The sequence below is a fragment of the Haplochromis burtoni genome, unplaced genomic scaffold (genome assembly GCF_018398535.1).
Source record: "Haplochromis burtoni strain Fernald_Lab_line unplaced genomic scaffold, NCSU_Asbu1 Contig_455, whole genome shotgun sequence".
Taxonomy (NCBI): Eukaryota; Metazoa; Chordata; class Actinopteri; order Cichliformes; family Cichlidae; genus Haplochromis; species Haplochromis burtoni.
Genome location: NW_024582816.1, coordinates 374,402 through 400,741, shown reverse-complemented (window position 1 = coordinate 400,741; position 26,340 = coordinate 374,402). Strand labels below are relative to the sequence as shown.

The 26,340-nt window shown below is 45.2% G+C and overlaps 1 protein-coding gene and 1 long non-coding RNA gene across 11 annotated transcripts in view; one reads left to right on the top strand and one right to left on the bottom strand.

Annotated features, from left to right (window-relative positions):
• Nucleotides 1-5,661: 5,661 nt before the first annotated feature.
• LOC121812180 lies at nucleotides 5,662-8,339 on the bottom strand. The gene is made up of 3 exons (XR_006052905.1): nucleotides 7,931-8,339; nucleotides 6,963-7,073; nucleotides 5,662-6,797 (listed from the first exon to the last, which is right to left on the bottom strand). It is a non-coding gene; the product is annotated as an uncharacterized LOC121812180 (long non-coding RNA).
• Nucleotides 8,340-14,041: 5,702 nt separating this feature from the next.
• The window catches only part of LOC102292558 (disks large homolog 1), a 100,440-nt gene continuing 88,141 nt past the window's right edge, over nucleotides 14,042-26,340 (top strand). For 5 of the 10 annotated variants that reach the window (XM_005945796.3, XM_042213579.1, XM_014341186.2 and 2 more), the window contains exons 1-2: nucleotides 14,046-14,778; nucleotides 17,977-18,108. In XM_005945796.3, the coding sequence (XP_005945858.1) occupies nucleotides 14,760-14,778; nucleotides 17,977-18,108 (151 nt within the window). In that variant the 5' untranslated portion in view covers nucleotides 14,046-14,759. Of the gene's footprint in view, nucleotides 14,779-17,976; nucleotides 18,109-26,340 lie in introns of all 10 variants that reach the window. The other 5 variants (XM_005945790.3, XM_042213577.1, XM_005945798.3 and 2 more) reach the window with 3 other exon arrangements.

Sequence of the window (26,340 nt, the reverse complement as noted above, 5' to 3'; positions counted from 1 at the left end):
GAAAGAATGTCTCGGACTCCCGGACCATCAGCACCGGCTCCCCTCAGGGCTGTGTTCTTTCTCCTCTGCTCTTCTCCCTGTACACCAACTGCTGCACCTCCACCCACCAGTCTGTCAAGCTAATCAAGTTCGCAGATGACACCACCGTCATTGGGCTCATCTCGGACGGGGACGAGTCTGCCTACAGGAGGGAGGTTGAACGTCTGGTGACCTGGTGCAGCCACAACAACCTGGTGCTGAATGCCCAGAAGACAGTGGAGATTATTGTGGACTTCAGGAAGCACATAGCCCCACTCCCCCCCATCATCCTGACTGACACCCCCATCACCTCTGTGGACTCATTCCGCTTCCTGGGTACCACCATCACCCAGGACCTGAAGTGGGAGCCCACCATCACCTCCGTCATCAAGAAAGCCCAGCAGAGGATGTACTTCCTGAGGCAGCTGAAGAAATTCAACCTGCCAACACGGACGATGATGCAGTTCTACACTGCAATCATCGAGTCCATCCTCACCTCCTCCATCACCGTGTGGTACGCTGGAGCCACTATCAGGGACAAACAGAGACTGCAGCGTGTTGTGCGCTCTGCTGAGAAGGTGATTGGCTGCAAACTCCCATCTCTGCAGGACCTGTACACCTCCAGGACACTGCGGCGTGCAGCCCGGATCTCAGCTGACCCTTCTCACCCTGGACACAGTCTGTTTGACCTGCTCCCCTCAGGCAGGAGGCTCCGGTCCATTCGCACCAGAACCTCTCGCCATAAGAACAGTTTCTTCCCCTCTGCTGTTGGACACATGAACAATAACCACATGACTGTCCCCGCCACTAACACATGACCCTACGCTGTGTCACTGCATCATTTCATGTTTGGCACTGATCACCACCTGCACTCATGTATATATCTTTCTACGTAGCACTCATAATTCTTATTCTCATGTATATATCTCATGTATATCTCATGCACATATCTTTCTTTCTACATAGCACTTTAATTCTTATTGTTTGCACTGAAGCACCGCAGCAATTTCCTAATGTTGTAAACCTCAACATCTGGCAATAAACCCCATTCTGATCTTCTGATCTGATCTGATCTGATCTTTAAAGCTATATTTAAATCGTTTGTTCCTGCAAACCTGTGAAAAATCAAAGGTTTTAAACGCTGAGCAGCTTTTTGTCCTTGAAGCCGTCACGTTTAAAAACATCCAGGAACAGCTCGAGTTTGTGGAAGTTGACCTGATGACCTGCTGGTTGGTGTGAGCTGTGAGTCATGGTGCTGATCTGGGTCCTGGGGTTTGGTGGTTTTTGGTCCCGACCTTCTGTTTTATGTATCAGCGCTTGAAATTCATATTTTTAACGTGCCTTCCACAGATGATCCGTACGGTCTGAGACTCACCTGCAGGTCCATCAGATGGTTTCGTTCCTCGTGTCTCCACAGTCTGTGTTCTTCTCTCACTCTTCACAAACATCTTCTGAGCCGAGCGTCCTGAAACTGCCCGACGCTTCAGTGTACAACATCGGTGTGGTCTGAGGATTAAGGCTGGTGACGACCGTCGCTGGGACTGAAGTTTATTTTAAGCTGTTTCTTTTTTCTTCTCCTTCACATCTCTGAAGTCTGTTTGTGTTTGTGAGCCTTCCTGGAGCAGCAGAGGGAGCTCGGAGCCTCCACGTCTCCTCCGGCCTGCAGGCCTGAACTTTATTAAAATGCTGTTATTTAGTGCAGGAATTTCCTGCGATATCACCCAGTTTCCCAGACCTGGACTCAGACTGGTCCCAGACCAAAGGAAGTTCACTGAGGATGTCCGAGGTAAAAAGACTTCTGCCTCTGAAACAGGTTTAAATGTTTACGTGCTGGATTTGCAGAAATCAGCTGAATGAGATTAAATTCATGGCACAGGAATAAAATCTAATGAATCAGGTTCAATGACGGAAACAGAACTAAACTGATGAAAGATGGAAACGAGGATTCAAGCTTGTAAAACTAGACTCAAGTTTCGATCTTTAGAATCAAATCTGGTTTCTTTTAAAAGTGAAATCAAACATGTTTATACTTCTGTCTCCAAACAGTTTGTAAAGCTGTGAACGTGTTGTTGTTTCAAAAACTCAAAGCAGAAACTGATCCTCTTCTTCCTGCACGAGCAGATAATGACCGACAAACAAAACGCCGCCATCGCCACACAGCTGCCTGACCCCCACGCCCCGCGGTGTGACAGAGGTTTGTGGCGTTCAGGTGACAATGGGATTAACGGACGATGCTCTCCGCGAATCTGCAGCCCCGGCGAGAGAGAGACACAGAGCAAGCGAGCATGGTGATTCTAGGCGGCTGTTCGTGTCGTCAGCGGTGACAAAAGCGTCGTTGTTGATGCTCCAGCACGCTGACAGAGCGATCAGCTGACACAGCGATCAGCTGACACAGGCAGGGCTTGTTCAACAACACACACTCCATACCCACGACACACACACACACACACAAAATCAAATCATTCGTATAACGGGCCAGTGTTGGTTTAGAATGTGTTGATTCATCTGAACCACAATGGTACAACAGTGTGTGTGTGTGTGTGTGTGTGTGTGTGTGTGTGTGTGTTCACACTGACCTGGTGCTCTGCTCGACATCCAGCCATCGTGAGATTTACCTCGACAAAAATCCACCACAGCTCCTCACAGGTGAGCCGCACGTCCGACGTTCCCACGGTGAGAACGTCTGATGTCAAAATACACACAGCGAGCTTTAAGTAAAAATACTTTGATTACTGTGACTTTTACTGCAAACTATTCCACTGTTCTCCAGTCACACTGAACCAAATGCACAGACATGTGACTCCATCAGTTTTTGGACTGTGACACGTTTTGTTTCGCTTCTGTTCACCAAACAATCAACACGAGATTTAAAGATCAAATATGCTGCTCAGAAATTTACTTTCAAAACAAATAACTTGAACAGCAGAAGAGACATTCAGGCAGTAAATGCAGTAATACCACAATATAGAAAATACTCCAGTACAGATAAAAGTCCTGCATTAATGTGACTTTTTGTATGTTGCTGCTGAACACGTTGCAGTCGTTCTCCTTGTAAACGCACTGTTGTGTGCTCTGATTTACAGCCTCATGTTCAATATTTACACATTCTCATGTAACTAAAGTAAATGTAGTGCAAGTTACTTTCACTCTGCAGTACTTGAGTAAATGTACTTGTAGTGTTATTACAGTGAGCTCAATGAAAACCCAAACTATGTAGAGCTGATCAGTTTTGGTCAACCCTGAGGTCACAGTCACAGCGAGGGGTGCGTTTGTTTCCTGACACTGGGACGTCTGTATGACACGTCCAGCTGCCTGCTCATGATAAAGTGATGAAGAGACTGAAACTAGCAAAGCTGAACTGAAAACTGCAAGTAAACCTGCTGAAAAGCCCTCTGCGAACCCGCTGCACCTGCTACACACCAGAGAAACAAACGATAACTGTGATGCTCGTTACCTGCAGTGATGACGTGATGAAGCTGTTTCCCGCGGACTCCTCTGTATCATAATTCATTAAAATGATAAACTATAATCAGCCCAAACTCAGCAGCTGCCTCGCGTTTCTGCGCATGCGTGTAAGAATTATAACCGATCTCATTAAGTGGAAGCGCGTTTGTGCAAAAGCTTTGATTGTTTTGCCACTAGCACCCGGCATGCAATGCGCGAAAGTCACGTGGTCTGTCAATCTCTACGCAGCTACCGTTCAAACCTCAGGGGATTATCCACAGTGCGCATGTGTAGAAAATTCAAAAACTGCTCCTCCGCTCTTTTTGACACGCTCCAGCCTTTGCTAACGGACAGTGGCCACGCCCACAAATTAAACGTAGTGCAGAGCCGTAACGGTATGGGATCAGAAGGATGCCGCCTTGAAATGAAACTGAAAAAAATATTGAAGCTGAAAAAAAAATGTAACTGAAATAAATGAAACTGAAAAATCTTGTATTGAAAGTGAAAAAAAATTTGATAGTGAAAAACGATTAATTGAAACTAATTTTTTTGTTTTCGCTTACATTATTTTTCAGTTTGATTTTAAGGTGGCATCGTTCTGATCTCATATAACCGCTAGTAGGCTAGTTTTCAGAGACCGCTAACACACTGCCACAAGACGGCAGCACGCTCCAACATGGAGATAACCAGAAACACTTACGGGAGAATCATGTGACAGGGAAGCACGTGATATAAATACACCATGACATCATTGTACACACCTGTGCTGCACAGCCAGTTGAATCAAATGAAAACTGTTTCAAAGTTTTGGCAGCTTTGTCCCAAAATAAAGTTTAAACATTAGAAAAGAAGCTGACAATAAACCAGTGATCTGAGAAGTAATGAAGACTTCAAAAAATCAGTGTTTAAAGTTTCAGCTCAGCTAACAGGAACTGGCACAAGATGGCGCTGCACATGTTCTCACAACTGATTTTAAAGACTTTTTTGAAATCCAGCTTCACAAACAGCGAAATCTGTGACAGTTTTGAGAGCAGGCTGGTAAAAGTTTACCCGTATATGTGTTTCATGCCCACTTTAATATATTTTAATGATAAGAAGCAAAGCATAGTCCCGGGCATTTCTTCTCTCCAGGCTTTGAATATTTAAAGACATTTGCACAGCAGCAGTGAAACAGGCGCTCCTCACTAACCACAGCATCTCTGAAGCATCCAGCTCGATGTCGAGGAGCCAACACTGTCCTGCTGCTGCTTCCAATCACATTTCATTCTTCCTTTGTTTATGTTTTTACCAACAGTTATTTGTTGATTTAACCATTAAACTCCAACAAATCTTCACAGCATTTCTTCATCATCAAAGTTCATCTGTGGCTTAAATCTGCTGTCAAATATCAGACGGGCTGTGTTTGACTCATTCTGTAATTAATTCTAATTCAGGCTTTTTATTGATTCATCACCTCGTGCAAAGTTTCTTCTATTAGGATTATTTGTTGTGAAAATATGTAACCATGTCATGTAACAACATGTTTTTATGTTATGAGTAAAGGCGATGGCGTGATGACGTAAGTGGGAGCCAGACTGGCGGCATCAGTGATTATCAGGAGTGTCTGAGCTGCATGCTGTGTGCGTATTTGTATTACTCGTGGTGTTAGCGCTTCACTTTCATTTGAGAACAAAATGTAACCATGATGTAAAGATGTCATATAAAATATTTCAGTTTAAACTTTGGTGTTAAAATCTCCAGGAGATGAATGTAAGTCAACGTGTCGTCCTGAGAGGTGCTTAAACCCTGTGTGTGTGTGTGTGTGTGTGTGTGTGTGTGTGTGTGTGTGTGTGCGCCAGGCTCAGGCTGCCAAAGTCCCGATTTATGCCAAGATTAATTATGAGCATGTTGTCCAGATCGGGATGAAAACTGACATGACATGTGCAGTAATCACATTACAGTTCACACACGGCTGTGTGTGGTGCAGATGGGAGGATAAATCCTGCTCGCCACATGTTTTACACGAAGCATCTGAGCCGCCGCCGCTGAAGGTCTGAAGGCTCGTATGTGTTTCAGTCGTGGTGTCGAACTGAGAACATTCCTGCAAACATGCAGGAGGAAAATGCTTCATGTCCTTCACAGAGGAGATGAGGATATTATCCCCTCCACATCCACCCTAAACATTCACACAGCGTTCAGAGAGATGCGTAATTGCTGGAGGGAGCATTTTATTAAGTGTGCAGCTGCTCATTTCCATACAAAGTCAGTCCAAAACCAGTTTGAAGTGGAACATGAACTACAGCTCCCGATTTACCCATGTCGGTCCTGTCGTAAGTCAAAATCAGTATTTTTGTACATTTCTCTGAGTTATTTACAACAGTATTTTCATTTGTTGTCATTTGTGTTTGATAAAAATGGCTTTGCTTTTGTTTCTCTGTGTTTGAAGTCATCAGGAACTCATCCTAATAACCCGTCACATGATCGCTGTTGGCTACAGTGGAACATTTCACAAGATTATTGATCATCTTCCCAGAGTGGAAAATATTCCATTGATTACTCTGATGATGCTGTGCTGTTTCTTTCTGATCCACTTCACACCTCTCTTTGATCCCTCATGTATACATTTCCTGACACTCACAGACATCTTGACTCTATCTCATCTACACATATTCATAATATATCAAGGAAACTCGACCAGAAACAGTTTAAATCAAGTTCATACCATGAATGACAAACATATTTTTAAGCAAAGATTCTTTAAAAATGTCTCATTATCTGCCGTCGTGGTTTCTCACCATTAGATCGTTTAACTTAAAACAAGATTATGTGGCTTCACATCACAGTGCTGCACCTCCACATGTTCGGACTTTTCCTGTATTTTTCAAAATCTGAAAGAAACATTAAAATCAACAAACTTTGCACTATAAAAAATTACATCTACTTAATCATCAGACTGGCTGGCGGTTGATTTTTCGTCAGTTGATGAATCAGATAAGAGTTTGTTTCATGTCTGAGGCTCGCCCTGGTTCCTGGATGCCTCAGCAGCCACCTGAGCTCAGACGTTTGCTTTGGATCCCCGTGTGGGTTAGCCTGGCCGTGACTTTCACTCACGTGGTTTCCTCTCAGAAGGTTTGCTTGACATGGACTTTAATCACTGAAAGATGATTATGGAAGCAAACAGAGACGTGTGTTTTTATACATATCACTAATGTTATGGTTGTATTTGTGGAGGATCCTGAAACAAACTGTGCAGAAGTGATGCTCTGAGTGACGACTTTGAGATATCAGAAGTGGACTTAGTGCTGCTCAGTGTTGTAAGCATCAGGTCATCACAGGTGATTCATCGGCTTCTGCTGCTGCTTGAAAGAAAAATGTGATGATGATGAAGAAGACTGTACAGTAACAGTAAGTCCAGAGGATATGATTCATGGTTCCTCTGCTCTCTAACGTCATTAACAATAAGCTCACCTAAAGTCATGGCGCTGAGGATAAGTCATGTTATAGAAATCAAAGAGAGGAACCTGGTTTGAGTGGAGGCAGACGGGAAACAGATCTTCAAAAAAAGTGAAAATTTATGGAAATGAAATGAACTCCTGCAGATCGTATCATCGCCTCGCTGACAGGAACATCTGCTGTGTAAAAATCAACACAAACAACGTTACGTCAGTTTAACATGGAGCAGCTCAGAAATGATGGACAGGCACAAATCAGCATCAACAAAGGAGGGAAACACACCTGCAGCCTGTTTCCTCCACTGTCTGCAGTTTCACCCTGTTTCTCCATCACTGTTTCAGCCTCTTTATTCTTTAAACTGAACTTTAATCTCAGCGAGTCAGAACAAGAATGCAACCAGAGCCGGAAATCCTTTCTACTGACTACAGAACAACATTTATAAACTTCTCATTTCTGATGTTTTCATATGATACAGACTTTAATTTGGTTAATGATCAGCCTGCAAACTGAAGTATCCACACCAGGGGGCGCTGCAGAGAGAGAGGTAACCAGGTGCAGGTGTTAACTTTCACTGCTACAAGGACACTGATCCATAAGAAGCACAACTTTTTATCTCCAGTACATGTTATAAGCTTTTTATTATTAATGCAGGATCAATACAAGGAATAAAAGTGATGCAGTCAAAATTAAATGATGTCTTTTGTCCAGTGATCGTGGAGTTTGTTAATCTGCTGTTCTATTCAGCTCTACAGTTCTGCTGGAGATTATTTCTAACTGATAAGAACGTCTAAAAGTCGCATTAGATAAGGTTCCAAAGAAATGAATATTTATTTATTTTAAATGTTTTTTAAATATTTAGTTTGATTTAGAAACACGAGCTAACAGCTGCTGGTTTTACTGAGTCAAAGACAGACTTTGCTTTGTTTAAAGAAAGAAATCTTTGTGTGGATCTTTCCCTCAGCTGCAGTAAAGAAACCTTACACTGAGGTTTAAACTAACATATTAAATATAATATAAAATTATAAACATATCTTACCTCAGCTCAATTTAAACGGTTATATGGCAGCAAACAGGCCTGCTGGGCCACAGTCCTGGATCACAAACACAAAACAATCTCAGCCGTTTGTCTCCCAGCGCATCATTTTTCAACGTCAGTGTTAGTTAATGTAAGAGAGACGAAACCTTTATTATCCCGGACCAAACACCTCTAAGAACCAGTGAGATCAAAACAGTGATTTTAGTTTAAACTAAACAGTTAAAAAGTGAAACCAAACAACAATGATCCAAAAGATGCTGGACGATAACCCTCCATGTCCAAGTGCTCCAAAAGCACAAAGTGTTGTTATGTGACCTCATCGTTGCTGCTCCTGTGAACTCTGAACATCATTTCTGACCAAGCTGGAAACACGAGTTCAGACAGGCTGGTATCCAATTAGCATTTCCAGAGACAGATACACACAGAAGCTTTCAGGTGCTGGAGAGGAGCTGATGAGATGTTCGCAGAAAACTCAGCGACTGCTTTGTGTCTGTTTGGACGTCCTTTGTTCCCTCATCAGAGCTGATGCAACGTTTGCTCCAATTTTATCATCGTCACTGTTTATAGTTCAGAAGACGACTATAGTGAGTCTGAGGGCTTCAAGCCCAAACTATTACAGGACCGTGAAGAGGTGCACAACAACCAATAACTGGCTGGACAGATGCACAAAACGAGCACACAGACACTGAAATCAATCACAAAACGACCGTAAATTTCAGGTCTTATTAACAAATGAGCAGACATAAATACTGAGCTGCTCTCAGGATGGCAAATAATCATTTCGGAAGTTTCTCAGATGTCAGGGCGTTGTTTGAAGGTTATAACATGATTTAACCCAAAACATCTGTTTTAACCCTGATTGGGTCATTTTGAGCGCCTAAAACAAACCAACAGGGTGAAAGTGGAAGTAAAAAAGGAAAAATGAACCACAGGCTCATTGTGTGGAGTTTGTGTGTCTCGCTCTGATATGTGCTGTTCTTGTATTGGTGGTCAGAAACGTCGTGGCTGTGGGTCAGAGCGCACAATGAGACACAAAAACATCTAAAAGACGTAAAAATAAAATTACCAGAAGAGGCTCAGCAGCTCATTCATAATGAAGGACGCTGTTAGAATAACTCCCACATCAGAATCACGTGATCTGCTCCTCTCTTCATCACAACAGTCTGAAGGTATCAGACCACGAGTCTCTCTGATTGGCTGGAGATCAGCAGCTTCTCTGGTTTCGGGTCATCGCTCCGTCTTGTCGTGTTTGAGGCGTGTGGATTGGCGGTGAGAGCACAGCGGGCTCTCCTTCTGTACTTTCATACGGCGAGCCCGGGACTCGCGGCGAGGTCATTCATTAAACATGACCGTCTAAAAATAAAGGCCTCCTCCTTTCACCAGAACGGCGCTCTTTAATCTGGGCCAGAGCTTCGAGTGGTTTGCATCAGCACACGAGAGGCGACACGAGAGACAAAGAGAGACAAAGAGGGATGTTTCACAGCGGGAGGCGGAGGAGGAGGAGGGTGCTTCATCTTCACAGTGACCGGCTGCTGGATTTGTACTTCAATGGGGACGCAGCGCGACCTCTGACCTTACTGTGTGGAAATCAAAGGCTTAAATTCATTTTGTTTCTCAGCACACAGCAGAGGATTCATTACAGCACGTTTATGTTGGCACATGAAAGAAAACCTGGATTTACAGCAGACGTGTTCATTTTTCAGCTGTCGGCTCTGTTTTCAGTCTTTATGCTGAAACATCTTAAATACCTGCTGAGGTCTAAATCAGACCAAATCAGTCTAAATCAGTCTAAATCAGACTCAATCAGACCAAATCAGACTCAATCAGACCAAATCAAACCAAATCAGACTAAATCAGACCAAATCAGACTCAATCAGACCAAATCAGACCAAATCAGACCAAATCAGACCAAATCAGACCAAATCAGACCAAATCAGACCAAATCAGTCTAAATCAGACCAAATCAGACTCAGACCAAATCAGTCTAAATCAGACTAAATCAGACCAAATCAGTCTAAATCAGTCTAAATCAGACTAAATCAGACTAAATCAGACCAAATCAGACCAAATCAGACTCAATCAGACCAAATCAGACAATCAGTCAATCAGACCAAATCAGACCAAATCAGTCTAAATCAGTCTAAATCAGACTAAATCAGACTCAGACCAAATCAGACCAAATCAGTCTAAATCAGACTAAATCAGACTCAGACTAAATCAGACCAAATCAGTCTAAATCAGACCAAATCAGTCTAAATCAGTCTAAATCAGACTCAATCAGACCAAATCAGACTCAATCAGACCAAATCAGACCAAATCAGACCAAATCAGTCTAAATCAGACTAAATCAGACCAAATCAGTCTAAATCAGTCTAAATCAGACTCAATCAGACGCTCACAGAGGGAAAATCCTTGTGTATTTCACTTAATGACAAACTGCTTTCTGCTTTACTTAAAAACATGTTTGCATGATAACAGATGGAGGTCCGTGAGAGAGCGCAAACTTCCACAACACCAGCGGTCCCACAGGCAGCGTCATCGGGACTGTCAGGATCCTGTAATCAGCACAAATACTGTAAAATGCATTTGTGGCAAAAATGCACCTGAGTCCAGTTTCAGGTTGGGGCTGCTGCCCAGGGCCGTGACACAGAACTCTGGGGCCATGGTCACAGAGTCTCTGTGGGCCCCCTTCACCTCGTTCATCCAGCTGTGCAGACAGCTGCACTGATTATTAGGACATGAACTGTTAACTGCTGACAGATCTGTAGCACGTCCATGAGTCTCAGCACATTTTGACCTCCTCTGTTTTTACCATAGAGCCGTTCACAGCTTAATCACGGTTACACGTGTTTTACTTGGATTATTGAGCTGAAGAATGAATTATTTTCTTTGTTTTCATTGAATTTTTTATGATTCCTGTGAGATAAAAAGCTCTAATATGTGAAGTCTGTTTTCTAAACCTTTCCTAACACTCAGTCCTCATCCTTCCCATCAGCCTCAGAGCAACCTTCACTGTCCCTGCTTCCATCATCCTGCAGCACTCAGACATCCAGATCATCACGGCACATCAGAATGACTGTAAACAGGGACATCTCAGGACCTCCATGGTATGGAGGCCTATCTCCCTCTACCACCACTTCCCCTGCCAGTGGCGGACGCCTCAGACATCGGTGCGTTGGTGGTTCTTTGTGTCCGGGGATGGGCGTCCAGGTACACACCGGCTCACTCCTTATCCAGCCAGCTTATCGGGGCCTGGAGCCTGGGGCTCGCTCGGGCCACTTCGGAGGTGGGGTGCCCTCGGCCTCTCGGCCTGGGGCTCGGTCACTCAGGCGCAGCTGGCTGCCGGCGGAGCTCACGGGCTCGTCACTGCAACTCCCCCTGGCTTCTGCTCCGTGGCTGCTGAGTGAGCCCTCATCTGGGACTCTCCTCAGCTCTTTCTGGGACAGTGGCGCGGCTGCCCCTCTGTTGGTCTTCCTTGGTCTCTTGTGTTCTGGGGGCCTCTGGATGTCTGGAGTTTGATCTCCTCCATACCTGCTTCATGCCCTGGAGGACGGGGCTGTGGCCCCCCCACACCCTCTAGCAGATCATTACATGAAGGAACCTTTTAAAAAAACAAAAAACAAGCGCGTCCATGCTCACAGGTGTACACACGGGTGATCACACCCACAAACTACACCCTTTTTGGCTCCTACCTCAAAGCACACTGTGTTCTGTTGATCTTATGTGCTGCACAATAATGTTTAACATTTAGTATTTACTGTCATATTCCCATATATCATTGTGATGTTGTTTATTCTGTTACTCTTTTTCTTTGCTTGTTTTCTCTTTTTTCTTTCTCAGCAGGTGACCCAGGTTTTGTTGGTTTTTGCACTTTACCCCCGTCCCTCTTCCTCGCTCTTTTTCTTTCCCTCTTTCTTTCTCCTGTTTCTTTTCCCCAGTCAAGTCTGTCCCGTGTTCAGCTACTGAAAATAAAATAAACAGTAAAAGGTGAATCATTTGGTCCATTTGGTAACGTAAATCCGTTGGGCATCTTTCTTCGCCTTTAGACAATAATTCTGATGAAAAAGAGCCAAACGGGACAGGCAAAAAATAAATAACTGTAAACAATGTCATTATCTTTATATGGAGTGAACTTTAAATATGTATCCAGATATTTTTGTGTTTCTGAAACCGTAGCAGCAGAGTTCCCGCGCTGTGGGCGAGCAGGTGTATCTGCAGCGATGTGATTGATGTTTTTCATTGTTTCTGGGACGATATCGAACCCACGAGTTGCAGACGTCACACGGAGCAGTGTGATGGTCCTGCAGATGTAAGCTGCTGATTCACTGATGCAGAGAGTGTACACGGGTACGTCAGTGTGCTGCCTGTGCTTCATCACAGTGAACTAAAGCTAAGGAAACACATGTGACTCCCTGCACACATTCCTCTTTGCTTCTTATTGAATCAGGAAGTGCTGTCGCTGTGATGTTAAATGTCCCGTTACCTCAGAGCAGGTCTGGAGACAGTGAAGCTGAAGGCTGCCTCATGTCAGCAGATCTCACAGCTGCTGATAGCCAGACCATCCTTACCCTGTTCGCTGTTCTTTCTTCAGAAAGCCTTCCATCACGTTGCCTTCTCTCCTTCCTCCCTTTTCTTTTTTGATGCTCTCTTTGGGAAAGCCGTGACTCACAGTGTCCATTAGCACTCAGAGAATAAATGAGCTGTGCTGTAAAGGTCAGTGTGAGTGCAGTAAGCCACTGTATGAGCTCAAAGTGGGGTCAGCCTGATGCGTTCAGGTTATTTAGGACAAATTACTGAGAAATAAAATAATACAAACAACAGCAAAGTGGGACTTACACTTGACCTCCTCGCCACTGGCGCTACAATCACATTAAATATGGACGTAACCCTCTCGGCGTCGTCCACCGGGTTGTTTTGGCAGCTGCCGTGTTGTTTGTTTGGACTCAGCAGTGATCGTGTTTGGATCACTGCTGCTGCTGAGCATCGTGTCAACACCTGCAGTTCCTCTAACGTCCACCAGAGGCTCCAACAGTCAGTCTGCATGGAGTCATGTTAAAAACTTAGAGCAGAAATAAACGTGTTTACAGCCTGATACAAAACGGTTTCTGTACTTCCGCTTCGTAACACCTGTACTGCCATAACTCACCTGTTTAAATTGTATTAAGTCATAAACCTGCATTGTTGGGGGCGTGGTCTCTTTGATTGACAGCTGGATGGCGACACAGGCTTGACCTCAGCTCACCCCTGACCTGGACCTGTGGACTGTGTTTGGGCAGTTGGAGCATCCATCCACTGTTTTAGCAGCTTCATCAGCTGCGGGAGGGTGGAGCCCATCATGTGAAGCACAGGCTGGCTAACGGAGCCTGATGGGGTTGTTAACATGTATGTAAGTGAGCGCACATGTTAGGGAGAACATGCCATCTGCACACAGCATCCATTCATCCTTCTTCTCTGAACTCAGTGAGAACTGAGGGAAACACAGAAGCCTGAAGCAGCCGCTGCAGATGCTTCAGGCTCTCTGAGCATCAGTGAGTTCACAGATGCAGGTAAATGGGTCGTCCAATAAGAAGCTGCCCAAACCAAGGTGTGCCACGCCTTCAGAGACTCGTGCTAATACAGGAGTGGCTCGATGGACAAAACGCCAGTTTTACCAGGTTATAATTAAACCTTGAATACAAAGGAGACACAGTGAGAGTCCTCGGGGTGTTTTGAATTCTCGCCTCTTATTTCAGCTGATTTATTTTTAATCCTTTCTATGATCTACATTTTCTTTATCTCATTGTTTTCCACGTGTGTTTGTTTTCGTTTCTATCTGCATCTATTTGGTTTAAATAAAAACAGAAGCCTGACTCTGTGTTTTCATCCATCTGTCCCGCTTTCACCTCCATCTCCTGTCACCTCTCTCTGCTTTCCTCAACTTTCACTCCTCTTCCTTCCTCTCTCCTTTCTCTCACTTTCCCCCCCTTCACAAAGTTTATCCCCCCCGCTGCCTCTTCCCTGCCTCCTTCCCTCCTCCCTGACCCTCCTCTTCCTCCTCCTTGGCCTTGTAGGTGAGCTGCATGATTGGGCGGCAGGTCGGAGGGGTAGGCTTTTGGAAATCACATGGTTTACGTTTCCAGCTCCCTGAGTCGCCATTTTGGAGGAAAGTTTGGGAATTTGTAGACCTGGGGAGGTGCTGGAGAGGGAGAGGAGGAGGAGAAGGAGAAGAAGAAGAAAAGAGGAAAAAGGAGGGAGGAGGGATTTCACAGAAGTTTGACACGAATGCACGTCGCAGGCGGGGACACGGCGGAGCGGTGCGGACCAGTGCGGGATAAGTGAGTGTAGGTGTGCCGCCAGCCTGGCTTTGAAGTTTTTTTTATTTCTGGACGAACCCGGAGCCGCTCCTCCTCCACCCAGCAGCAGCGGGCAGCTCATGCATGCGCCGCCTGCACAGCAGCGGGTGTTTCCCGGACTTTGGCACACTGCAGGTCCCGCTCGGTCCGAGCCAGATCTGCACTTTTCGGAGCCAGCTCCAGAGTCTGCCTGCGCGGTGCACGCCGGCGCACACAGCCTCTCCGGCGGGGAACTACATCTGTGAGAGTCGGTAGCTCAGCGGAGCTTCACTTGTTAGCGGGACTGCTGGCTGAGCCGTCCCCGGAGGCTCGCTGTTGTTGTGCCAGTCTGCCCCCCGACGCTCCGTCCGGAGGGCTTTTGGCTCGGAGGGATTTTCTTCAGCCCTGACTTGGAGCGGTGACAGCGGCGGGTTTATCCGGCGGAACCGCGAACAAAAACCGTCCTGTGTGAGGACTGCATGCGGCTGAGGCGGATCTAGTCGAGCCAGACCACCACCATGCCAGTGAGAAAGAAAGGTAAGCCGCTTTCACTTCACATATTAACTAGCAAGCTAGCAGGCTAGCCGTTCAAACTCCGGCTGCTCCTTCGTTTTTAAAGACACACAGGACTCGAACAAACACGGGACACGCAGCGGCTCACACGCCACACGAGCCGAACACGGCCCACACGGCTCGCTTTGGCCCTGCTGAGCTGAGCGGAGCCGTGCCAAGTCAGGTGAAGTCAGTTAAAGTAGGAGCTAGCCGGTTAGCCACTGCTGCTAACCAAGTTGTAAATGGGGCACCTTGTGTGGAGAACTAAAAATAAACTCTAATATGAATAAAATATTCACCTCGTCCTCAGCAGTCAGCGCGCGATTTAGGAATATAATGAACTGTAAAAATTTAGAAAAATATCCTGAGTTCGTTTACACGTTATTAACCGTGTATAACTGTACTTTTATCCCGGGAAAAATAAAGATTGTGCCCGGGGCGGTGGAGGCAGTGAGTTAAAGAAAAGCCACTTATTTAAGTCAATGAAAGATTCACCTCGTTCCCAGCGCTAAGTGCACATTTCATGAATTAGATTAACTGTAAAAATTTAGAAAAATGTTCTCATTTAGTGAACTCATTCATAAGTACGGAGACCTCCACTTTAATCCCAGGAAAAATAAAGATAATTTCAAAAGCCTTGCAAATGGTGCGTCAAATGCCTCCTAATTATCCATAGTAATTATGTTTAGCCTCCCTCAGTATGAAAAGACAAGAAACATTTTAATGATCGTTTTTTCTGCAAACTGCAAAAACAAACCTAAACTGTGCCATCTGTGTGGATGAGTCACTGCACAAAGTATTCAGTGTTTCAGTCATTGCAGTTCAGGTACAGCCCAGTCTGAGCTCAGGTGGGCTGCACCAGCAAAACCACTGCAGTTTAAAAAACGTTGCTTGTATTCAGTGTAAAAGCCTGAACTACAAAGACATCACTGCTGTATTTGTCCCTCTGCATTAAAAACCTTCACCGGTGGAGATTTTCTAACCAAACAGCAGCATTTTGTGCCTTTAACAAATATTTAAATATAGAAATATTAAATCCACACACACCCACTCCTGAGTGAAACTGACACGGCATAAAACGTGTGTTTTATTGGAAAGTGTGAGCTGTTAATCACTGTCTTGAATAGGACCGTGCCCATTCTGGTCCTCGGGCCACATATTTGACAAACCTCATGCAGCTGAAGGATGACAAAGACATCAGCTGATACTTAAATGAAGTCTTTTAAAGTTGGCAGCTTCCATTGTAGCTCACACCACATAACGCACCAGCATCACCATCGTGTATTTAAGCTCCACGTTTTAGCGCTCACAGCGACGCGCACAGATATGTTGATCTGGGTCAAACCTCAAAGACCGACACTAACGGAGAGAATTTAATTTAAAGCTGTTAATTGGCTGAGGTAATTTTCTGCTGTTTAGAAACTGACGTGTGGGCTGTGAGGTCAGCTGTGAGGTCAGCTGTGAGGTCAGCTGTGAGGTCAGCGTATCAGGCTGAAGCATCAGGTCAGCTGAGGGTTTGTAGGCCGTCACAATCTCTGTCTCAAACTTTCACTTCCTAATAAACCAGAAGACGGAGGAGTGTGATATTAAATGTCTTCTGCGCTGTGACACAAATCGCCTGGTTTATGTTTTATGTTGTATTTAAAGTTCATACTTTCAATTAATGTGGCTTTTAAAATGAGATCTGTGGCTTTCCACCTCAGCTACAGTGTTACACCTTCTACTCGAGCGTGTGTGCAGGTTTTCAGCAGCCCTTGAAAAGCTTTATGGTCCAGAGCTTTAAGAAATAATCACATCACGTCACTTTCGTGATGGCTGAATGTTCAAACGCGTATCGATAAAACCGTTCAGTCACACAGGCCTGGAGACGGGAAAAAATAGTATTCCTAAACTGACCAATCCAACGTGACGAAGCAACCACAACCATGTTTCCGGTGCAGCGTCCTCTCTGTGACCGACTGCGGCACCAGCAGCCTGCTGCCAGCACTTCCAGCTCCACGTTGTTTTATGGTTTTGATGGTTTTATGTCTTAATCGGAGTTTTCTCTGCTGGTTCCAGCGTGAGCCGAAGGATTCAGGCTTCTTGCCTAAATTAGGCTTGAAACAACAATAATGAAACCAAGACCAGAAGCAGGACGCAGCGAACTGCCAATTCATCTAAATCAGTGCTGACGGAGGCGAGAGGCCCAACGCGCCGCCTCCTCGGGCTTTGTGTGTGTTTTATTTACAGGCGAGACTCACAGCCAATCAGCAGCAGGCATGAATCGAAGTGAGAGAGCAGGTTAATGATGGTAGAAACAACAATCTGATGGTAAACGTGTCGCTGTGTGCATAACTGTCCAGGAAGCTGTCTGTGTGAGGTTCTTCTGTCCTGTAAATGATCCAGTTAATTAGAAAGAAGTCGTAAGAGTCACATGACATCGCTCAACAATAACGACCTCGGTAGATTCCTTCAGGTTCTGACTTCCTGAAACTGCGCCGAGCCGACGCTCTCGCTGCCGTGCTGCAGTCACGCACTGACCTTTATTTAAAGCTGATTCACCAACAAGTAAACCAGCAGAAATGTGACCATCCAACAGAGTTACAGTCAAAGTCCTGAATCTTCTCCACGTCCAGCTGCAGCGATGTTACGCTGTTTGCATGTCTGTGATCGATCGGTGTTATTGGACGATGAGCTGCATTAAAATGATGTTTAGTTGAAGCCTCGAATTTAAAACAAAGCTCTGAATGAAGCCTTCGGGTCATGATTTGAGGCGACTTTCTATTTACTACTTTCAGCTTAATCATTTTATCAGATTTGCTTTGGTCTGAATGTGACTGTCACCAGCAGACATGTAGTAAATCTGTCCTTAATGCTTCCCTCTGAGCCGAGCCTGATACTCTGACCTTTATACTTATCCGCTGGGGAGAGGCCTCTTTAACTCGTTTATACTCCTTTAAAACCTGCCCGCAGTCTTAAACGCATGCATGTTTGGATTTTTAAAGTATTATTTCCCTCTCCCGGTGCGTGCTGGCTGCCAGTGCAGCTCAGCGTTTCAGCACAGAGGGATTATTTGTGCCCGTCTGACGGTTTGAAGCGGCCCTCTGCTGCCATCTCGTCTCAGATCAGTCCTCGTTAGTCGCTGAGCCTCGGCTCTGTCGTATCCCCGGCTCACCTCTCTCGCTGCTTCCTCCTGTTGTACAGACGCACAGCGAGCGCTGCAGCTGCTGGAGCAGTACCGGGCCAAGCTGAACCACACCGAGGACCGGCAGCTCCGACACTCCATCCAGAGGGTCATCGACATCTTCCAGAGCAATCTCTTCCAGGCTCTCATAGGTACGGTCGCCTCTCTGACCACAGAACACCTCACACACGGTTACCACACATCCTGGAAACAGGACGTCTCTAGTCCTGGAACATAACCCTGGAAAATAAGGACCTGGCCTGATAAAGGTTTCACATCACAAGAAGCAGTCTTTGTACTTCAGCAGTTTGTCACAATCTTGACATGAGAACACTGAGCTTATCTGTAGGTGACACAACCACAGTTATTTAACCCTTTAAGCCCATCGAAGCGCGCACGCTCCCATTTGTGTACACAGCACATAAGCTAGCGCAATCATTTTTATTTTGCATATGAAACCGGAGGAGTTGTACTTGCATAACATGCATTCAACTTGTCCCAGGTCGCAGTTTCCTTTTACATATGGCTTTGCAAAAATCGCATAAAAAGCGCTTGTGACATCAAAAACATCACAATCCAGAAGCGCGCTGCTGATCCCATCAGCTGTTCATTGTTTTTTTTTTTTGGTTTATTTTGATGCACATGCTGTTTTTCTTTTTTCTTATTTTTTTGCAAATTGTGCACAATAATGTTTATTTTAGTTTTTGCTGCAGTTTATAACAATGAGTTTGCCTCAAAAATGAAACTGAAGATGCTCAAAATAAATTTCCTGTTGTTGGAAACTATTTTGTGCAACGTTTGCATTTACAGGTTTGAGGGATAAACCTCTGAAGTTTCTGTAAGGACAACGATTTTCAATTTTGTTGTAGTTTATTGCACTTTTTTGCAATTTATCTAGCTACTGGTGGACTTAATCGTTACATCTTATTAAAATTTCCGATATAACGGTTGTAGTAATGTATAACATTACTCCCAAAAATGTCTCTACAGCATCTAAAAATATAAAGATGAGCTCTGGTGGATCTATGTGGTCTATGGTGGGCTTCCAAACCTGGGAAGAGTTTTGGGGTATTTTTGGTATTTCTTGTTCACATGTTGTGTAAAAATGTGTGTTTACATCATGGATCTGAAGATGTTTCAGTGTCTGTTTGCCATCTGATGTGTCATCAATCCACCATTATGATGATGATGTTATGGAGGCACTTGTGCCACGTTCATTGTCCTCAGTGTCAGAGCTGTTTGATGAGTCACGCTGAGGTTTCCACTAACAAAGAGCTTTTAAAGGATTTGTTGTTTTGTGTTTTATTAAGTGAACAAATATCAAACAGCTGAGTCGGTCTGTGAGGACCTGACATCATGCCTCTGTATGTTTTTGGCTGCATGGCAGCGCACAGCGGCGCAGACCGTTATTGACGGCGACGTTTCCCTGAGCTCTGATTCAGCTCTGCGGGTGCAAGTCAGAGACAGAACGACACGGACGGGAGGAGCAAAGCAACAATGCAGATCAGTGTTGGGTCCTTGCAGCATCGTTTGCACATGTGCAGCTCGTTCGTGTCCATGTCAGCTGGCCTGCAGTTAAATGAACGCGCTGCGGCCGCTCGCTGAGGAAAGTAGACCCAAAACATTACACACGAATGAAATGTGAGCCACACGTGAACAGCATCCCTCACACACCGCGTCTGATTGGACCGCTCTGACCACGTCCACGTAACCGGAGTTGATTTTTGAGCTCTAATGTGGAGAAAACCACTAATTAAATCCTTTATTTAAAGTCAAACATCACATGATAATTATCACTGAAGCGATAATGTGCTTCCACCTGCAGGTGACCTCTGACCTCGTCACGTTTGTGGGTCTGTAGGGTAGAAACGGCCTCGTGACTCGTGGCTGCCTCTGCTGTGAGGCGTCACAGTGGGGCGAGAGGCCGTGAAGTTCGTGTGCAGAGCTGTTTTCTGTAGACTCGCACAGTTTTACTGGATCAGGGTCATATATATCAGCTCTGCATTGTTGCTAATTTACCACCTTAACAAGCCGACCTGCAACAATTTAGCTGCGACTAAACCCTGAAAACTGAGCGCTGACAGCCGAGTCTGAGACGTGTCCACATTCATTTCATCCTGACGTTATGCAAAGCGATGAAATCAAGCAGACTGATGCTGCACTGAAACCTTGTTGGCTGATAAGATGTTTATGCTTATTGTGTCATCAGCTTTGTGCTGATACATCTTCAACTGTGTGATGAAGAGCTTAACGACTGATTTCAGCCCTCTGATGAATCGCGGTGACATCGTCGCTTTTGGCTCCAAAACAATAACTCTCTGTGCTGCGGGAACATTTTTTATTTTTGTTACAAAACTCGTATTTTGCCTCGTTTGAAAGGCACCTCTGTCCATCACAGAGCCGCTCCTTCACCTCTCCCAAAAAGTCCACGTGCACTCGTGGTTCAGTTTGGCTCGAGGTGATGAAAATAGCCTTTGATTAAAAAAAGAAAATCCATGTAGAGTGAAAGCTGTGAAATGTGCCCGACTCCCTGCGTCCTGCCCTCAGGGTCACCTGGGGTCCCTCTAATTTTCGAGGAAATCCTGTTAAACTAAACCAAACCTGCTTTTTGTCTGTCGGTTTTCCACGGAGTCACATCCTGATACTCGGAGCCAACTCGGCCGGAGCAGCAGGAGCTCAGCTCTGAGTGACCGAGCCCAGACACACAACACAGATCACAGTTAATACAACGTGGGTTTGGTTCTTGAGCAGCTTCTGTTCGCAGTCCGAACATCAAAGTTTAGATTGACCGTGTCACACCGACGCCTGCTCCGTCCATCCAGCATGGATGAACCCAAAGAGTGTGTGTGTCACGTCTTTCACAGGGACGCCAGGTTGACGTGACTCACGAGCTTCACATAATCAGCTGTCAGGCTGTGATAATGAGACGGCTGAGCTCCTAACGAGCTCCTGGCCGTGGACGTGTTTCTCCACGGTGCACCAGCGTGTCGGCCTCTGCTGTGAATATCGATTAGTTTTTCCTGCAGACGGTCGTTTCTCAGTTTCATTGAGAAAAACAACAAATCTGTTATTTAACTGTTCGCCTCTCCTCTGTAATTACGGCGAAGCAGAAGTCGCCCTGCAGGTTTGCAGATGTCTGCGTTTCTCTGATGTTCTGCCAGCGTCATGTTTCTCTGATTGGCTGTCGCCTCGCTGCCGGCTAACGGGACTCTCCGAGTAAACGCAGAAGCAGCTGCAGGGTTAACGGACGCCGAGCAGCAGGAATGTGGTCCGATGTGTTTGAGTTTCCCAGGAACGACTCGCTGAAAGACTCAAACACTGAGTGTGTTTGTGCCCCGGCACTCGCCAACAACAGGAAGTCTTTCTGAACGTTCGCTTTAACTTTTTAAACTTTCAGGCTTCGGTGCTGCCTTTCTGTCGGCTCACACGGCTCTGAGTGGGCAGGAGCAAGCTGTTTGTAGAGGTCACCCTCAGTGTCCTGCTGCTGCATCAGTTTGGAAAGCACTTTCACCTCCTTATCATAAAGCAGCAGACAAAAGCGTTCAGTTTGAAGCCGAGCATCACCATCTCTGTGTCACGAGGAAAGAAAACTGTCACAGATTACAGATTATAGTCTATCGTTCCTCCTCTGTGTTTCCTCCTTTCATCAGCAGGAAGCTGAAATGCTGTCGTGTGATTGGTGTAAATATTCCTCAAGTATAATTCGAGCACGGCGGCTCGTTTCCCTCAGTCCTGCGTGTCCTGCAGCGCCGCTCTGTCTTCATCACTAATACATGAGTGGAGATCATCACTGGCCTGGATCCTGCCTTCCTGCGTCCACCGCCTGCACGTTTGCTCTGCAGCTTATAGCAGAGTCACGCCACGCTCGCGACTTTCTCATTCAGTGGGTGGAGGTGGTCTCGTCGCTGCTGGGTGCTCATCGTGCGATCACCTCCAGCTCCTCTGAGGATGTTTGTGTTCAGGTGTGAAGCAGAGGCCGAGTCTGTGGTCGTGGTTTCAGTCTGAAAAGGGTGGAGTCCCTGCTCCAGGGCGGGGATGAGCTGCTGCCTCAGGTAGAGGCGGGTTGGTGGACGCTCTCCTGATCTGCTGTGATTAAGACAGAGCTGAGTGTGAAGGCAGAGGTGCTGATTTCCTGGTCGATGTTCCTAAAGAGAAGGAAATGATGGCCGGTGTTAGAGGCAGAAATGAGCTCGTGTTCTTAGAGAGATGAGCTGAACAGGAGCCTGTTAAGGTGGACTGACAGAGATCATGTGTCCTGTATGTCGCTCTGCACGTCCAGAGGAGCTAGAAGATGTGGCTGATTAGATGATGTTTGAGTCTTTATGGCATCAGAAGAGTTTTCCTCGTCTTCATGTGTCTCGTTTGAAACCCGCCTCATCTTGTGATGAACTCCAGCTCCTCCGTCATGCAGCTGGGGGTCCTCGTTCTGGTCGGTGTAGTGGCTCACCAACCAGTGCCTGCTGCAGGCAGAGAAGAAGAGAGGGTAATGGTCCCAGTCCAAGGTGGAGCTGAGCACGCCCAACCATGGAGCGAGACTCTGAAGAGGAACCTGAATCACATCGAGGATCAACCAACCAGAGACCGGCTGAGACTGCTGGGACAGGCAAACACTAGACAGGAAGTGCAGGGCTAGAATGACTAAGGGCTGAACTTTCAAAATAAGAGTGAGGAGATGACATTCTGTTGCTTGGATATAAAAATAGGAAGTGAAATGTAAACTGTGGTAGACGATGGCTGGACGAGCAGCCCGAGTAAAGTCTGTTTTTATGAAACATCTTTTTTAAATTTATTAATTTACAGTATGAGAATACAAAACTTTAGGTCAGCATGGAAGACATACACAGTCTCAACATTAGTATCTACTTACATCATGGTAATATTTAATTGTTCAGTACAAAAGGACTACACAATCCATTTTTCCCAGAGCTTCTTGAATTTCTCAAGTCTAAGGACAAAAGTAAGTCTTTCCATTCCAAAAATTTCTTCCACTATCCCAAACCACTGGGCCCGAGTTGGAGGGTCTGCCTTTAGCCATCTTCGGGTTTTGGCCTTTCTGCTGCTAGCCAAAAGTATTTTCAATAAATAATTATCTTTATGTGGAAGGGCCTTAGGTAAATTGCCAAGATACAACGTATCAAATGAATAGTCTATTTTTATCCCGAGTATTTTGTGGCTACCTCCCCCCAATATGGCTGGATCCTTGGGCAGGCCCAGAAGACATGACAATGGTTTGCCATGGGGGTACCACAACCTCTCCAACATAGGCCCTGGCTCTGTGAGCCTGTTTGCCGAGCTGTGAATTTAGGAGTGATAAAAAATATCACAACATTTTTCCAACCAAACTCTCTTAAGGACCTTGAATTTGCAGTGTTAGCCTGAGACTCACATATTCCCCACCAGCTGTCCTGATATTTGTGAGCCTGATTCTCTCCCAGTTTTGCTTAATATACAACGTAGAGTGATTTTTAGAGGCTTGTATGCTTCCGTATATTTTTGAGACCAACTTTTTAGAGTCCTTTCTCTTGTATGCCTCTTGGAAGATATGAATTAGGTTGTATTCGTTCTCATCTCTGAATAGTAACGTCTTGTTGTAATAGTCTCTAACTTGCAAGTATCTATAGAAGTCATGCTTTGCCAGTCCGTATGTATCTGAAATAGTTTTATAGCTTTGAAATCCCCCGTTTGTTGCTAGTGAACAAAAAGAAGTAATTCCTCTCAGTTTGTTTAAAGGTTCTGTTTAAAGGTCCCATCCAGCCTGGCAGGCACAAACTCCGGGTCATAAGCTATCCAATTCAAGGTCCTAGCCTGTTCTTCTATTTGTAGTTTCCTCACTAGCCTGAACCGTAGTTTCAGGGTGAACCGGGTCAAATGGTTCAAATTTTTGTAAAATTTTTCAGCTTGGTTTTTATTTCCTAAAAGAGACTGGAACGGGAAGTCTAATTGAGTAATTTCCATGGTTTTCCATTTAGCTTCATGATTCGGGGAGCACCAGTTTACCAGGGGTTTCAGTTGTGCGGCGTAATAGTAATCTTGTAAGCACGGCAAATCTCTCCCTCCCTTCTCTTTTTTCAGTTGCAACGTTCTGTACTGGACCCTCGGTCTTCTGCTGTTCCAGATGAACCGTGAGATCCATCTGTCCCATTCGTCAAATTGTTTTTGGGGTATCTCCAGGGGCAGTGACTGGAAGAGAGAATTTGTGGCAGAATGTTCATTTTAATTATTTCTATTCTATTACTCATATCCATGGGGAGGAGAGACCACCGAGTCAGATCTTTGTTGAGGGGCCATAATTGATTTCATAGAGTTTCGACATTTTATGAAACATCTTATCTGTGACACAAAGTGAGCTGCTGAGTATTTGAGGATTAAACCTGTGACGTGTTTTTGTTAGTCCTCCGTCACACTTCCTCTAATCTTAGCTCTTTGTTTTGGCTCATGGAAATAATTCCTGCCGGCTTTTTCCACACTCACGGGTCTTTGTGGGTCACGCACACAAGCACCAAAGGTTTCCACATATTCAAGTCTGTGTTATCGTACTTCAAAGGAAATTAATTAATTTTTTCTTATTTATGGTAAAAATGTGATTCCTGCTGCAGTAAACGAAGCCCTGCTTTGAGTGATTAAACTATTTCCTGCTGATTTTCCTGTTGGGGGAACGCCGACGTTTCCCCCGACGACGGCTCTGTTTTGATCTGGTTTCAGATCGATAAGCTCGGAGCCGAACGGATGGCGTGTTGCTGACAGACGTTCTCCGTCTCCGCTCTTTATCTTCATCAGATTATGGCAGCTGCAGCTTATTAATGTTGATTCTCCGAGTTTCATGCAAAGCGCCTGTTTAATGAGCTTTCTGCAAGCCGCACTGATCAAAGTTAATTTGTAATTTTAAAGACGAAACATTTTGTTTGGAGAAGTCTTCACCACTGAGACCATCATGCAAAAATAATTGGACCCAGCTGTATTCATTACGTTTCTTTCTGACTGACATTAATATTTAGGTGGTGTGGAAGGATACTGGTGTAGTAGATACGTAGAAAAACGTCGAGTCGGTTTATATCAGGACAAAAGCCTCAAATCCTGGTTTTAATCATTTTAATAGTTTGTTTTTTAGTATTTATTTATCTGTTTATGTGTGTTTTATGAAGGGGGCTGTGAAGAGTTCCTTTTGGGACATCGGGGCTGACGTGAGATGCTCTGTGGGTCGGTGTGTGTCTGTGTTTTGTCCATCTTTCCTCTGATTGGCTGCCCCTCGTAAACAAAGCATTTGAAGAGCGGGTTGGTGGGGCGACTTAAAGGGGTCGTCACCTGTTCATTTGCAGCTTCATATTTGTCTTCTTGGACACTCCTAGGGTAGCTTTGCATGATTTACAACTCAAAATAATCTTTTTTTGTCTTATACTGGGCAGCCAATCAGTTCATCCCTACATTTAAGCTAACTTTATTCTCATTGGCTGCCCCTCGTAAGAATGTGGATGGGGCTTCTGAGGTGAGCTTTGCTCGTACTTTCACTCGCCTCATCATTAGAAGCTTGAACATTCCCACGAGAACAGCAGATACGTGACGGGAAGACGAGAAAACTGCGTCGACAAAAGGCTGCAGCTTTGCTCAGCGCATGAATCCCAGTATAGAAGACGTACGCCTGCGGTTTTAAATTACAGCGGCTCGAGCAGAATTATAACCCGGTATGATCTTATAATCCACAGAGAGGTCAAATGCTAGATCAGGAGCTGCAGTGTTGGATTAACACTCTCTGTGCTGCTGAATGAGTTTTCTAACGTGGCTCTTTACAGGGAATTTCCTCAACTTATAAATAAATAAATGAGTGGAGAACAATGGGGCGGGTGGTGGGGGGCACGGGGATGTCTGGCAGGGAGTTTTGGGTCCTGTGCAGGGAAGGATCTCACTAACCGACCCCCACTGAAGACCTGCAGGCATCACGTCCTCCACAGACAGAGTTGTACTTCCTCTTTGGGACGTCTAGACCAAAATACTCAATTTTGCTCTACAAGGACCTGATATCCACTTCCAAGGACATTAAGCTGCCACTGTGCTATCAAAATTTAAAACCAATGTCCTCATGTGTGGATCTCAGGTAATTCTTTGTTTTGACATTCATCAGGTCCCGATCAGCCCAAATAGCAAAGGAAAAATAAATATGCATGCCATGAACGAGTTCGGGTCTTAGGAGGTTAAAGCTCTGTCATCCACAGCAGCGAGTGAGTTTGGACAGAGTCGAAGCTGCTGCAAAGAGGTGCGTTTGATTCATAACACAGCACGAAGGAAACGAGCAAGAAAATAAGTCAGTTTGTCTGGATTGTTTTGCTAATCTTCAGAAGGAAAATAGTCATTGCATGTAGCAGTCATGTTTGTGGAAGTAACGTTAGCAT